Consider the following 16,445-nt stretch of genomic DNA (forward strand, 5'->3'; position numbering starts at 1 on the left):
AAGCCGGGCAACAATCGCAAGACAACAAAAGACCCGGGTGGGGAGGAGGCGAGCTGGTACCATATGTTGACCAAGTTCAACGCGCTCAGGTCGCAGGGGCTGTGTTTTTTTCAACTTCAAAATGGGAGGAGGGCAGCGCCCTCCCAGCGACGTATCCTCCCCAATTGCCTTCGTGAACAGCGAGGCGGTGTGGCTTTCACAGGGCTCATCCCCGAACAATGTTCATGGGAATAACCGAGGGAAAGGGTCAGAGAGGGGGCATTTCTGGGTCGTCGACTCGTCCTGGTCACCCACAAACCTCGCCCGACTCACCCCTGTTCCTCAAAAGGAACAAGAAGCAAAATGATGTCAAAGGCGCGAGTTTCCTAGGGCTTCCTACTGACTTTATGCCCGTTTGGAAAGACGTCGATTTTTTCGTCGCGTGCCAGCTGACGGTGTCATTCTTGTTTTCTACCCCTCTGTTTCGTCGTGAACCGACGTTTCACTTTCTTTTCTTTTTTTTTTTTTTAATATATTTTATTGAATTTTTTTTACAGAGAGGAAGGGAGAGAGATAGTTAGAAACATCGATGAGAGAGAAACATCGATCAGCTGCCTCCTGCACATCCCCTACTGGGGATGTGCCCGCAACCCAGGTACATGCCCTTGACCGGAATCGAACCTGGGACCCTTCAGTCGGCAGGCCGACGCTCTATCCACTGAGCCAAACCGGTTTCGGCGACGTTCACTTCTTTTCGAAGAGACTCTAGGGCCCCCATCGTCGAGTTAATTTTTTTTTTCTCCTGACTCAGGGGAAACTGCTTCTGATTCATCGGCCCGTGTTATGTCACCTTGAAAAAAATTTATTTTTTTCTCTCAAGGACTCAGAACTTTCTAGGACCAATTTGCAAATTTACGTGCCAAATAGTCACCGCTCAACAGAAAGTAACTTTTGGTGAAACCGCAGTTATCTCTTTAAATCCACAGCATCTATTATCATTTGATTTCTATAGGCTACTGAGCAATGCCAGACCTTCTGGGAATGATGGGAGCGTTTGCGTAGTTATTATGATTTCACTGCCATAAAAATAAATAAAGACCTCGCTTCTCAGAGCTTATTAAAATAAAACCTGTTCACCCCTTCGGCAGAAAAAAATAAGGTCAATTTTTCAGGGCCTCTCGCATTTTATGATCTACAATGTATGCGAGAATATTCTTTGCAATGGGAGTTGGCGACACTGCACAGCCCTGTTTCCCAGTAAAATGTCTAAAATGCAGCAAAATTTCTAAAAGATCGCTGTTTTTCCCAAAGTAGTTTCCCTGTCTGCAATAAAAAAAAATTTAAATTTAAAAGTAGTAACTATAAGGCAGGAGGCAGGTAAAAATCAGAATGTAACTACATTTTGCCTTGAGCTTCATAAGACTGCATCGACAAGAGAAACCGATCTTGCCTCTATAAAGAAAGGTGAATAGAGAGAAGAATATAATCATAACGATAATCGTAGATTTAATCGTAAGCACTTTCCCACGTGCTTGCACTTTTGTTTTATTCTGATTCTTCTTTTGCAGACACAAAAAGTACAAAACAGATAATATTCTGTGTCATAAAACATGGGTAAGAAATAATGGCTATCGTAGGGTGACTAAGATAGTTCACTGATACAATATTTGAGTATGAAACAAAGAATGACATCATGAGATGATTATAATTCTCATACTATCATCTCTCTTTACATAATTTTATTTCATTAAAAATTAAAACTCGATGTGCCTTAGAAATATGGTTTATAATGTCTATACTCACAAGGGTAGTGAAATGAAAAATTAACCACCACACCTCAAAAACTGGCTCAAGACATTGAATTGTTTTCATTTAGAAAAACAATAGTATAGGATGCAACGAAATTATTTTTTTTTCTGTGTATGGGATCAACTTGGAGTTAAAAAGGACAAAACCAAGTCTCAACAAGCAAAAGAAAAACAAAACACTTTTAAAAACCACATATCCACAACCGTTTAAATATTTTTGAAAGTATGAAGATTGAATCACTTATTTTCAAACTTTGGATCTTCTTTATGAAAGAACTTAGCAAAAACCCATTCTCCAAGGCCCTTGGCCAGATTCCCATATAAAGTTTGGGCTTCTTTTATTTTTATTTTTTTAATTTTTATTGGTATCAGAGAGGAAGGGAGAGGGAGAGAGAGAAAACATCCATGATGAGAGAGAATCGTGGATCACCTGCCCCCTGAACGCCCCCCACTGGGGATAAAGCTCACAACCTGGGCATGTGCCCTGACTGGGAATCGAACCATGACCTCCTGGTTCATAGGTCGACGCTTAACCAGTGGACCACACCAACCGGGCAAGTTTGGGCTTCTTTAGTCATAAAGTCAAAGTCATGAGACGCAGCAGTATCTAAGGCAGCGGTTCTCAACCTGTGGGTCGCGACCCCTTTGGCGGTCGCACGACCCTTTCGCAGGGGTCGCCTAAGACCATCCTGCAGATCAGATATTTCCATGACGATTCATCACAGTAGCAACATGACAGTGATGAAGTAGCCACGAAAATAATTGTATGGTTGGGTCACCACATGAGGAACTGTGTTTGAAGGGCCAGAAGGTTGAGAACCACTGAATTTTAAGGCCTCTTTCAGCTCCAACCCCCCCCCCCCCCCCCTCGTAAAGGGCTCCAAGAAATGCTGTGAACTGGGATCCGGGCGATGAAGTTCGTCACCACTACAGAGCTGCCTGCCTTAGTATTTTACTAAGTATGTGAGGGCTGACCTCACACGTATGGAGCACAAAGCAACCGTTCAGCCCGACGGAGCAATCCCCATCCCCAGCGGAGAGGTCACAGAGAGGGTCAGCAGAATGAAAAGGGTGTCCCTGAGAAGGTCACGGTCGCCTTGAGGGGAAACCCAAGTTAGGGGTCTTCAGACCCCCTAGAATTCTCGGGGTTTACAAGATGGAACACACACACACGCACCCCACAGAGACCTGAACAGGTCAGTGGACAAGAGAGAATTGAGAAGACAAAGAGAAGAACCGCCCGGCCGGCGTGGCTCAAGGGTTGAGCATCGACCTAGGAACCAGGAGGTCACGGTTCGATTCCCGGTCAGGGCACATGCCCGGGGTTCAGGCTCCATCTCCAGTGTGGGGCGTGCAGGAGGCAGCCGGTCCATGATTCTCTCTCATCATTGATGTTTCTCTCTCTCCCTCTCCCTTCCTCTCCGAAATCAATGAAAACATATTTTTAAAAAGAGAGAACATTATTTTTAAACGGCAAAATGAGTCAGAAGGCTCTCAGATGGCTGCCCATGACTTGGGGACAAACCCAATTTAACTTTCTATGTCCAACCGTGTTCTCACTGTAAGGACTTTTTTTCACCGACGTGAGATATTGACAAATCTGTTCTTTCTCTCAAGGGCTAAACCCAAGTTAAGGGCGCACACCCTCTTGTTTTGTAAAAGAACAGCCATGGACTGCTCTAGACTGGTTAACCGTCTGCACGCCCAGGTGCCTGCATCTTCAGTGCAATTTCCTGGTCTTAAATGCTGGTCTCAGAACCACGTGCCTATAATGGTTTCTTTTGTTGTTGCTGTTAATCCTCACGGAGGATATTTTTCCACTGGTTTTTAGAGAGAGTAGAAGAGAGAGGGAGAGACAGAGAGAGAAACATCCATGTGAGAGAGACCCATCGATTGGTTGACTCCAGCACATGCCCTGACTAGAGCCAGGGATAGAGCCCGCAACCCAGGTCCGTGCCATAGACCGGAATCGAACCCGGGACCCTTCAGTCTACGGGCCGATGCTCTGTCCACTGAGCCAAAGCGGCTAGCGCTATAATCGTTTCTGAAGGAACTGCTTCAAACAGGGTCGTGTGTCAGCGTTCATGCCTGTCAATGATGAGAACTATGAAAATCACATCTGTGAATGTCACTTCCGGTGACATGGGCAGTATTACACTTTTATCATCTTAACAGCGATGAGGACTGTTTTAGCCCATTTCTGGGCAGATAACGAAAAGGAACCTGCTCCTCATTTTCCGTAAAAAGGGCTCATTTCTATCAAAGTGTAAATTTGTATTTTTAACCACATATTATATCACTCATTTCAGAATGATCAATCTATACTGTAAATTTTAAAAGGTTGTTCTATTTACACACATCATGTCGTCAAAGTAATAATTCATCAGTTTGGTCCTACACAACACGTAAGGAATTACTGAAGACCATGATTTGAAATACAAACGGAGGAAATGCATTCTGAAGCCTCTCGTTTCCTTTTAAGAAAACAGAGCTATAAAAGAGAATTCCTTAACAGTAAGAAAATACTCTTCTTCCCACTGATGTAGAGAGAGAGAGGAAAGGAGAGGGAGAGAGAGAGAAACATCCGTGTGAGAGGGAAACATCCATGTGAGAGGGAAACATCCATGGGCTGCCTCCTGCACACCCGCCACGAAATGAAGCCCGCCACCCGGACATGTGCCCTGACCAGGAACTCCACCGGCAACCCTCAGATGCTCAACCAACTGAGCCACACGGGCCAGGACGAGAAAATACTGGCAATTCCATTCACAGACGTAAGTGATTCGGCTATGACTGTAACAGGAGCGAACCGATCCCTCGTTGATAGCAGCCACTACTCACTTCTACGTAGACAGACATAGTAGGAGGGTGTTCAACAGAGTACCGTGTCATTTTTCTGATGGGGAAATTTGTAAGTGGTTCAAAATATCGATCCCATAGCTAGATTTTTAGAGAGTGTAAAACTGTGGTAACACGGAATATTCCGGTCCTATTTGCCTCATTCTCAGGGCTTCGTCCTCACCCACCTCCGGGGAACTTTACAAGACGTTCCCCATCCATCCTGCCCTCATGGCCTTTGCTCTGAGTTAATCAAAGAAATCCTGAGAGCAACGCACGGGTCCTAGCGGCGGCCGACACCGAGATCAGAATCACAGTCCTCGGATTTTAAATGTTTTTTTAAAAAAAGGGCAGGATTCCTACCTGGTCTCCGAAGTCCTCCGGGAATTTCCACAAAACCACGGGATCTGTAAGGAATTAACACATGGCATTAAACAGAGGCAAACACACACACACACACACACACACACACACACAACACAGCCACGGTTATCAAAATCCTCTGAACAGGTCAAAGCGCCTTTTAAAAAATGCCCAGCCCAGCCCTGAATGGCAAGGCTGTGGTATTTCCCCCCGACCATCCGACCGCAGGAAAGCACTGGCAAGTCCCGTCAGGGCTGGAGGTTACTGCCAGTCGCGCGTGATGGGAAGAGAATTTAAACAGAAATGTGGTTCCCGGTACCATGTGCTGATCTGAAGCTCATACAAAGGGAGTGAGGTTATTTTTTTCTTCCAACCCATGACTGCTCAATGCTACACCTAACCATTTGAGCACCGCATGTTGAGTAGACAACCCACCGCCTACATCTGAAGACGGTGGGACGGAGAAATAAGGCCAGATACATACATGGAGGATTTGGAATGATGGCATGAGGCAGCTCAAGTTCTCCTCCTACATTCATGAATAACCAGATACGTAACCTTTTGTTTTTGTATATAATGGCCTAAACCCTTATAGACTTGCTCTGAACAATACTTAGACATTTGTATGTGAAGAAACCTGGGAAAAGATAATTGCTCATAGATTCAAATCAACAACGTTCTCATTCTAGATCTAAAATAATTCTTATTTGCCCGGCCGGCGTGGCTCAGGGGTTGAGCGTCCGGCTAGGTGCCAGGTGGTCACGGTTCGATTCCGGGTCAGGGCACAGGCCCGGGTTGTGGGCTCCATCCCCAGTGTGGGGTGTGCAGGAGGCAGCCGATCCATGATTCTCTCTCATCATTGATGTTTCTCTCTCTCTCTTCCTCTCCGAAATCAATAAAAACATATTAAAAATAAATAAAATAATTCTTCTTTGAGTTTGACTTACAGCTACAAAACCCTTAAGGAAGTGAAATTCGTATTTTAAGATGTGTTACTTTAGATCCAGCTGCAAAGTGGCAGAGGCTCGCGTCTACCGGCTACTTTACATAAACGCACACACTCAGAACAGAACAGCAGGCAATTTGGGAAACTTTGTCCGTTAGTTTCACCTCTTAAAACGTATACAAGCAAGGGGTGCAGACGCATCTAGTATCATGGCCCCTCTGTGACCGTCCTCCCCGGGAACAATCATTCAGAGAATCAAACCACTCCGACTGTCAAATTATCTTGGTCCTTCGGACCCTCAAGCCATAAAAGCAATTTAACCGAGAACTCCGGCCTTTCTAGATGTTTCCCCCCAGAATGATCCCACATTAGCTTCCCGCCCCAGAACAATGCAGGCTCTTTTGGCTCAGAGGTAAGGGAATCCCAGCTCAGGTAATGACCATGGAACGTCCAAGAACTTTAAACTCTTAATTCATAGCAGGTTAATGTATCACTTGGCTTCTTCCGGGCCCTTTCAAGCAAAGACCTATTATCATAAAATGAAAACCTTCATCAATCGCCTGATCGAGCAATTCCGAGCCGATCGCGTGAGTCCAAACTTAACCCAACGGGGCTAATGGGTGCGAATTGAATTGAAAACACCTTGACAGAGAAAGCAATTTCTTTCCTTCGCACTCCTCTGGAGCTGTGGGTGACCGCGGTAATCGAACCATCAACAGCGAGGGGCCATCTGTCCCACGGGCCGTTCATGAGAGTTCTTTTTTCTGTGTTGTGTGTTTTTTTTTTAATTTTAAATTATCAACAACAACAAAAAAAGAAAGCCGCGCTGAACCACAGATGTTCAATCTTGATTAATCTATGACAAGAAACTTACAACTGAGAATCAATGTTTTGACATTTTTCAGATACCAATCATTAAAAGCCAACACAAAAGTTTTTTACAAGTACATGGGGGGGAGGGTAGAGAAGGGGAGTGAATGGGTTGCTTATAGAAAGATGGTCTTTCATAGGAAATACTTTTTGGTCACCTGAGCTGTTCATCATATCCCAAAGCAATAGCTTTTCTTACGATTCCTTTTAGAAGGAGAACAGACAAGAGGCTATGCTATAAATGAGCTCTCAAAGCCCTAGCTGGTTTGGCTCAGTGGATAGAGCATCAGCCTGTGGTCTGAAGGGTCCCTGGTTCGATTCCCGGTCAAGGGCACGTGCCCGGGTTTCGGGCTCGATCCCCAGCAGGGGGTGTGCAAGAGGCAGCCGATCCACGATTCTCTCTCATCATTGATGTTTCTCTCTCTCTCCCTCTCCCTTCCTCTCTGAAATCAACAAAAATACATTTTTAAAAAATTAGCTCTCGGATTAGCATGGAGACTATTCATTGTGTATATTCTCTCTGCAAGTATACGATGAGATACGTTTATATTCACAGTGCCCATTGCACGGAAGCTTTCAACGGAAAAAAAAACATTTACAAATGAAAATTGTGATTTTCATCGAGCATTCCCTTTTAATACGTCAATTTGTTAAGCGTTGTCACCAATAAACACAAGACAGGGGTTGGCAAGAGTAGGTGTACAGTTGTTCGTATGGCAAATAACACAAGAATCACTACATAATCACACAAGAATAAACTGTGTTTCTCGTCCTCGTGACTGTAAACCAATTTATGCCCAGCCCTGTAGTTAGTATGAAACACTTGGAAACCAGTATTCTTGTTTTTGGGGGGAGGGTTTTTTGTTGTTGTTTTATAATGTCTTTTTTAAAAAATATATTTTTATTGATTTCAGAGAGGAAGGAAAGGGAGAGAAAGATGGAAACATCCATGATGAGAGAGAATCATTGATTGGCTGCCTCCTGCACACCTCCTCCCGCACCCCCGGGGATGGAGCCTGCAACCCGGGCATGTGCCCTTGACCGGAATAGAAGCTGGGACCCTTCAGTCCGCAGGCCTACGCTCTAGCCACTGAGCCAAACAGGCCAGGGCACAAACTAGTATTTTTGAACACACGTCTTAGCTTCCTGTTTCTTCCGGAAGGTGTCTAAACCTGGACACAGGGAACACAGCCAACGCGTAATCATGATCAAACTGCGTTGCCCTTATTGTCAACTGTTATCCTGCAGGTCCTCCTCCCCAAAACCACACATTTCACAGCAAAGCGACCACTCTGAGACACGGCTAGCCCTCTGGAGCAACTAGAACAAAATAAAAAGAGAGAACACACCATTTTTCCAACGAAGGAAATTAACCTCATCCATGGGCTGTCATGATTAAACAGAAACGACCGCTTCCGTGGATATAAAAGAACAACAGTGACCAAGACCTTGAAAAAAATTCCCCGACTACGACAACTCCCTCTTCTAAACACCACGTCCAAAAGAAACTCAACGACCAACAGGCATTTTAATTCGCAGACCCCGGGGACTTCCCGTGTCCCTGTGGCTGAAGGCACCCCTGCCCTCACGCCATCGGTTCTGTCCCAACCAGTGTTTTCTGCACACATTCGTCCGTTACTTCCGATCCTCGGCAAGGTTAACTTTTACCAGAGTTCAATGTGAAAGGGCTGCTTCAGGTGAATGCACGTTCCGTTTGAACGCTAAAGGCACCGGTCCTCCGTGGCATGTCTGCCACCGGACCAAGACGAAACGGTTTCTGAAATGACTAATTTCTGGACGCTTCCCCGGCTGCAGAGCACGCTCAGATGCACCAGACTGATAGCTCGGCGCTGTATTTCCAGATTCGACCGATAAGGAAGGAGGAAGTGAAAGAGGAAAGGGCCCTATCTGATCTGCACCGGTTCTGCCAACTCAGTGACAGAGCCTGTGGTTCATCGTCAACGTCCTTCTTTTAAAAAAAAATTTTTTTTTTAAAGAAAGCACCCCTCGCTTGTGATGATAAAAATCTACAGCCTTTCAGTGCTCTTGGCAAGACAGCTTTTGAACACGTTTTTATTAAAATCCGAAATACGGGTGTTGGAGATACAGCACCGCCTTTTCTTCACTTCGTTTATTTTGAATGTATTTTTATTGATGTCAGAGAGGAGGGGAGAGGGAGAGGGAGAGGTGGAAACATCCATGATGACAGAGAATCATGGATGGGCTGCCTCCTGAACGCCCCCTACTGGGGATCGAGCCCGCAAACCCAGGCCTGCGCCCTGACGGGGAATCAGGCACCCCACCCCCCAGGGAAAGGGAAGGGGGCGGGGTGCGACCATTCACCCGAAAAACCCAGAAGTCACCTTGGATGCCAGCAGCAAAAATAAAGAACAGGTGACCCACAGGCATACCTACTGAGACAAGTTATAATCAAACTGTTAAAAAAATACAGGGTGTCCCAAAAAAGAACGTACACACCCTTTAACAGCGGAGAGCTCCATTTTTGCAAATGCAATGCCTGTTAATACACGACGCCTTTATCATTATTCACAGCGTGTGTGTACATTTTTGGGGGACACCCTACATAAACTCCGCAGCATCCTCATCGAAGTAATACCCAACAGATACTGAGTGTTGAATTGGGATTTTTAAATACATATATTTTTTTATTTCAGAGAGGAAGGGAGAGGGAGAGAGAGATATAGAAACACCGATGATGAGAGAGAATCATGGACCGGCTGCCTCCTGCACGCCCCCCACTGGGGATCGAGCCTGCAACCCGGGCCTGTGCCCTTGACCGGGAGTCCAACCGTGACCTCCTGGTTCCTAGGTCGATGTTCAACCACTGAGCCACACCGGCCGGGCTGAAATGGGCTTAGGCTTTCACACCTGCAGGCGAGGCGGCTCTATGAAGGAGGATGTGCTGACCAAAGCCACAACTAAAGTCCAGCTGGACTCCAAGATTTTCTACATGAAACAAAGGCAGCGCCTCTCACAGACATGGTTCTAAAGAGCCACGCTTGCTGTGGCCCCGGCTGGCAGGTGGGAGAACAGGAGAGTTTGGTTCAGGTCAGCGACCCGCGGATAAAGGGAACCCTTCCGGCCCGGATGACCCTAATCCATCCAGTGCGTGCGGATGGACAGGGAGCCAGAGAGAGTTCTCGAATGAGCGCACCGCCAAAGCCAAACCCTGGTGACCACATTTCACTCACAGGTGTTGGTGTTTTTTTTTTCCACGTGGGGCCATATGCAAAGTGTCCTAAACCACTTCATTGCGACGTGTGATTCACCAAAGCCCTACTTTCTAAATGTCAGGGTTCCCCTGGCTTGGGGCTGTGTGGGTGGGTGCACACGGGTTTCAAGGCGGCCTCCAAAAAAACATACATCTACCCCTAGCCGGTGTGGCACAGTGGATAGAGCGTCGTCGGCCGGAGGACTGAAGGGTCCTGGGTTCGATTCCGGTCAAGGGCACACACCTCGGTTGCAGGTTCCCCGGCCCTGGTCCGGGTGCGTGCAGGAGGAAACCGATCGGTGTGTCTCTCTCACATCGATGTTTCTCTCTGCCTCTCCCTCTCCCTTCCACTCGCTCTAAAAATCAATGGAAAAAATATCCTCGGGTGAGGATGATCAATAACAACGACGACATACATACACAGTGCAGGCCCCGGTGAGTCTGTGGTTCAGAGGAAAGACGCGGGTCCTGAACGGGAAAGGCTGAGCGGAGGGCGTCCCGACCCAGCCCAGCCCGAGACCCACACGGTCCCACACGTCGAACGCCCCTGCCACAGTCACAGCGACTCACGCCCCAGGTCGCTTCCGTGACCAGCGGCTCTCCGAAGTGACGGATCGGCGCTCACGTGCCCCGTGGCTGGGCACGGAGCCTCGTCCGATCACCTGGATCCACCCGGGACTCACTCCCCACGCGGGCCAGGCCGCGAGAAGCTCTTCCTTCCAGACCCAAAGGAGGAAGCGGGGCGGGCCTCTCAGGAGCTTCCCTGAAGCAGGACCAACAGACACTCAGACAGCGTCTCCGCCTGCGTGTTCCACCCGCACATTCCGGCCGGGACACAGTGAGTGCCGAGTGCGGGTGCGCCCCAGGCCAATAGGACCCCCACAGGCGAGACGCACCCCAGGCGAAGTGGGCTGGGAAACGCCTTTGTGCACGGGGCGTGGGGACGCGGGCTGGGTCAGGATCCGCTGGCCTCGGCTTCTGATGTCAGAAAAGGGACAGAGGGACCGGCTGGTGTGGCTCAGTGGTTGAGCGTCAACCTAGGAACCAAGAGGTCACGGTTCGATTCCCGGTCAGGGCACATGCCAGGATTACGGGCACGATCCCCAGTGTGGGGCGTGCAGGAGGCAGTCGGTCCATAATTATTCTTCCTCATCATTGCTGTCTCTCTCTCTCTCTCTCTCTCTCTCTCTCTCTCTCTCTCTCCCTCTCCCTCTCCCTCTCCCTTCCTCTCTGAAATCAATAAAAACATTTAAAAAATAATAAATAATAATAAATAGGGGGAGAGATCAACCAAAGGATTTATATGCAAGCATATAGGCCTAACCAATGGACACAGACAACAGGGGGGTGAGGGCATGAGTGGGGGGGATAGGGGGTAACCTGGGGATAAGGACACATATGTAATAACTTAATCAATTAAAATAAATAATAATAAATACGTGCACCCCATTCAGCATGTTCTCGCAGATTGCCTCCCATGATCACAGAGCAGCCGGCCGTGAGCTCATGCGAGGTGGGGTGAGGCCACGGGCCAGGTGATTAAAACAACAGATCAGATCTGCTTGCCAAGCACCCCAGACGCAGGAGCTGGGCCTCAGGGCACGTTTCCTCGCTTCTCTGTGCTGCTCCGGCTTCTCCCCGTGCCAGACGGGAGACGGGCGGCTCCTATCTCCTCCACGATCCGTCCAGGAAAGAAACACCCACTTCGGAGAAGCCATCGTCAGAACACCGCGGAGGAAGCCAGCGGGCACGCGGGCCAGGGCCGCGGCGCTCTGTGCCACCCTTTCCCCCAAGTCCCACGCAATGTCTCTGACACAACACGCGTGTCCAAATGCGGATCCGAGGAAGGTGACCGAGTTCTGCGTCAACAAACAAGACGGTGACAGATCACTAACCAAAACCTGATTAACAATCACGCGTCTCCAAAGCGGTTTCCGACCTGAACTGCTGGGGATGCACGAAAGGATTTAAAATGTCCCCACGAAGAAGTGGGCGAGGGAAGCCTGCTGAGTACCTTACGGTAACGTCCCCAACCTTCGCCAACACCCACTTGACCCCCGGTGTCCTATGTTCTACTGGATCCCGTGGCCATCAGAAATACAAACCGCTATTCCCAGACATGCAGAGAGCATTTTGATTGATTTTCCAACTTTGATTCCTTGCCAGGTGCTTAGGAAATCGTCTTCCCACTCCCCCCTCCGCCGCGACACCCACCACTGACTATTTTAGGGATGGTTGGGCCCCAGGGCAGCGTGGGTCCCTGGGATCCGAGGTGCTGGGGGATTCTGGGAAAGAAACTTCCTGGCCGGATCTCCCGTGACCTACTTTTACACTTCCTCTTCTGTGAAACGACCAGCAAGCTTCCTTATTATCCAAACGGATTTTGAATCCGGGCCCTAAAGCATCCTGATTCACACAGGTGGTTTTTCAGGTAAATTCCTACAGAAGTAGGGCCTCCGGGCGCCTTTAACGTCCAGAGGTGGGGAACGTCCGGCCCTCGGGCCGTATCTGCCCCGGGAAAACATTTGGTCTGGCCCTGCACACCTTAAAATAGAGGTGCCTTAGGGGTGAGTTCTTTAAACATCTGACCGCCTTAGCTGGTTTGGCTCAGTGGATAGAGCGTCAGCCTGCGGACTGAAGGGTCCCGGGTTCGATTCCGGTCAAGGGCACATGCCCGGGTTGTGGACTCGATCCCCAGTGGGGGGCGTGCAGGAGGCAGCCGATCCGTGATTCTCTCTCGTCATTGATGTTTCCATCTCTCTCTCCCTCTCCCTTCCTCTCTGACATCAATAAAAACCTATTTAAAAAAATACAAATGACGATGTTTCTAAAAAGCAGCAGTTTCCACAGCAACAGCCAAAGGGCAAGAAGAGAAGAAAAGCCCAAAGTGGGAAAATGCAACTGGACAGACCAGTTCCTAAAAGATGGGCAAGGGCAGAGGGAGTGAGGATGGAGTTGGCCACTCGCAAGTCTCCAGGGAAAGGTCACGGCCCGCCTGCCCAGGCACGGAGCACTCCCCGCGGGCCACCGGGTCCTTTCATCGCGATGACTTTAGCTGCATGCACTCATGACTATAAGCGGCTGTCTTCCATCAACAATAGGTTATAAGAGGCTGTCCTCCCTCTCAACATTGAGGTTTCAAACTATGTTTAAAAAAAACTATTCGTAGCCCTGACCAGTTTGGCTCAGTGGATAGAGCGTCGGCCTGCGGACTCAAGGGTCCCGGGTTAAATTCCAGTCAAGGGCATGTACCTTGATTGCGGGCACATCCCCAGTAGGGGGTGTGCAGGAGGCAGCTGATCGATGTTTCTCTCTCATCGATGTTTCTAACTCCCTATCCCTCTCCCTTCCTCGCTGTAAAAAATCAATAAAATATATTTTTTTAAAAAAACAACAACAAACTACTCATAGTTTTGCATTTCTGATGTCTGTCTGTAGACGCACAGAAATTAAAATGTACAAACCATGGCAGAAAGAGCGCTGCCACGGTCCCAGCCGGCCAGCATGCAGCAGCCAGGGGCCGGCCGAGCCCGGACTGTGTGCGACTTCAACTTCCTGCCCGACATCAGCCACACCCCTGTCGCCACAGCCGGGGTGGGCACCTCTATTTTAAGGTGTGCAGCTCCAAATTGCTTAAGAGCATAGAATTGCTTTTTTAAAAATAAAGGCATATAATTGCTTTAAAAAAAAAAAGGCATATAATTGCTGGCCAGTTTCTGAAGCTGAGAGTGTCGGCCGCCTTTGCACCAAGAATAGAGGCCTCATCTCCCCAGATCCACACCTAAGCATCAGGTGTCGAGGGTCCGAGCGCACCGCCAGGGAAATCACACCGGCCACACCCGTGAAAACATCACACAGGACACGCTGAAAAGGAAAGAATCCGGAAGATAACCCTCATTCTCTCTCTCTCACACACACACACACACACACACACACACACACACGACAAAAGTGGGGGAAACGAACAAAAATCACCCTCGCAAAGGGCTCTGTCTTTTCAGGAAATTGCACAGAACTGACAGCTGAAACCCTTCCCAGGCATGTCCCACGCCTGCTTCCCTCCCTCCCTCCCTCCCTCCCCGCACCAGGGCCGGGCAAGCGAGGTCATTCCAACTGAAGGGGCAATTCCAGGACCATCAGGAGGGAACGGCTGAGGCTCCCCCTGGACTGGCGGAGAATTGCCACTGGTGTTTGATCTATTTATTATTTTTTATATTTTTTTTATTGAGTTGAGAGAAAGAGGAAGAGAGAGACAGAAACATCCATGATGAGAGAGAATCATCGATCGGCTGCCTCCCGCACCCCCCACCCCCACCAAGATCGAGCCCCCAATCCAGGCAGGTGCCTTGACCAGGAATCGAGCCGTGACCTCCTGGTTCCTAGGTCGGTGCCCGACCACTGAGCAACACCGGCCGGGCCTCACTGGCGTTTTAAAAAGGAGCCACCTTTCCGAAGAGGAGTGAAAGGAAGTGAAACATGACTGCCCCACGGGACGGCCGCTCTGGAAGCTGTGTGTCTCCCACACCTGACACCGAAGCTGCACAGACAACATTCACAATTCCTGCCAGCGCAGGGCCGAGACCCGCAGCGATTTCATTCCCAGCAACGAACGTGAGGCGACAGGAGGCGCAGAGAGTCACGCAGCGAGAACCCTCACGCGTCCCCCACGCGGACACGCGCTGGGACGGACTCGGCCATCTGAGGAATGGAAAGAACGCACATACCTTCGCCTTCAGAGGCGTGACATTTCACGTTCAATACCAGGTCAAAGGTTCTTTCTGGGTTTTCCCTAAACGGAAAAAAAAAAAAAGAGCGTCATTATATTCCCATCCCATGACATGCGTAACCATCTCCGTAAAGCCGATCTATCATGATAAAAGCATAATATGCTAATTAGACTGGATGTTCTTCCAGACCAGCGGTTCTCAACCTGTGGGTCGAGACCCCTTTGGCAGTCGAACGACCCTTCCACAGGGGTCGCCTAAGACCATCCTGCATATCAGATATTTCCATGACGATTCATAACAGTAGCAACATGACAGTGATGAAGTAGCCACGAAAATAATTTTATGGTTGGGTCACAACATGAGGACCTGTATTTAAAGGGCCAGAAGGTTGAGAACCACTGTTCCAGACGGCAGAGGGGGATGAGCCCCTTGCACGAATTCCGTGCACCGGACCTCTAGTATTCTCATCGCTCGGAAAAGGAACTGTGCGCTGGTCTCAGTCGGTGCCGTGGGACGACATGGCCGCAGTGCAGCGCAAAATACAGTTTTGTTGTTGCCATTTTCCCACGTCAGCAACTTGAGAGAGAGATGAGGCCCAGAAGGCCTGAGACGCCGGGCAAAACATTTCACCTCTGAGCTGGAGCTTTCCCCTATAAAGGGCCTAGTTCGCATCACAGTGCAATTGTGAGGATTAAGTAAATAAAATGGTGAGGATTAAGGAAATTGAATAGTACATCTGGAAGTACCTTATAAAGAATTAAGTGATGCCTCTATGAAAAGCATCATCTTGCCTGGCTGGTGTGGCTCAGTGGTTGAACACTGACCTAGGAACCAGGAGGTTAAAGTTCAATCCCCCGTCAGGACACATGCCCGGGTTGCAGGCTCGATCCCCAAAGGGAGGCGTGCAGGAGGCAGCCGGTCACTGATTCTCTCTCATCATTGATGTTTCTCTCCCTCTCTATTTCTCCCTCTCCCTTCCTCTCTGAAATCAATAAAAAATATATTTTTAAATATAAAATGTTAATATATATTTTAAGTATAAATTTTTTAAACATATATATTTTTAATGCATCATCTTTATTGTATAGAATCTAAACGAAAGCCGCATGGTCCTACGCACAGAGCAGGCCTCGCAATATTATGAACCACCTGGCCCCGCCCGCCCCTGCCAGGCCACCATCAGCCACGGATCACGCTCCCTCAGTGACATGCGTGGCCCCTACTTTTCTTGACACGTAATTACTCGACTTGGGCACGTTCGAAGCAGCAGACCACACACACGGACGGCAAGGCCACCACCACCAGCCTGGATTTCCGTCCATTATCTCAGGGGGAAGGACACACCTGCTTGCTGGTTCCACTTTCCCACCAGGAGCTGGACAGGGGGGTGGGGGGGGGTGGAGAGGGGGGCGCTGCCTCGCTCAGACATCCCCTTCTACCAACTTCTCAGACACGCCACCGACTCACGAGCTTCGGTTCAAAAACTGAATTGCAATCTAGGCAGGCACTTTTTTTTTTTTCAAAACAGGGTCCTGTTTTCACCTCTTTCTGCCAGAAGATAAGAGATGCCAGTCTGATACCACAGTGGCCACGTGACCAAAGTGCTCAGATATATGTCAGGTTCCCCCGGCAAGGCCTGGCCAGGAGGCCTTCGCGTCTGATCAGACCCCGTCGCTGGGCTC

The 16,445-nt window shown here is 48.8% G+C and overlaps 1 protein-coding gene across 1 annotated transcript in view; it reads right to left on the reverse strand.

Moving 5' to 3' along the window:
- The window catches only part of DENND1B (DENN domain containing 1B), a gene marked incomplete at its 5' end in the record, with an annotated part of 86,697 nt that extends 70,318 nt beyond the window's left edge, over nt 1-16,379 (reverse strand). The window contains 3 exon segments of the mRNA XM_023746072.1: nt 4,989-5,032; nt 14,761-14,825; nt 16,306-16,379. Coding sequence (XP_023601840.1) covers nt 4,989-5,032; nt 14,761-14,825; nt 16,306-16,379 — 183 coding nt within the window.
- Nucleotides 16,380-16,445: the final 66 nt, after the last annotated feature.

This window comes from Myotis lucifugus, unplaced genomic scaffold (assembly GCF_000147115.1).
Source record: "Myotis lucifugus unplaced genomic scaffold, Myoluc2.0 scaffold_625, whole genome shotgun sequence".
NCBI lineage: Eukaryota > Metazoa > Chordata > Mammalia > Chiroptera > Vespertilionidae > Myotis > Myotis lucifugus.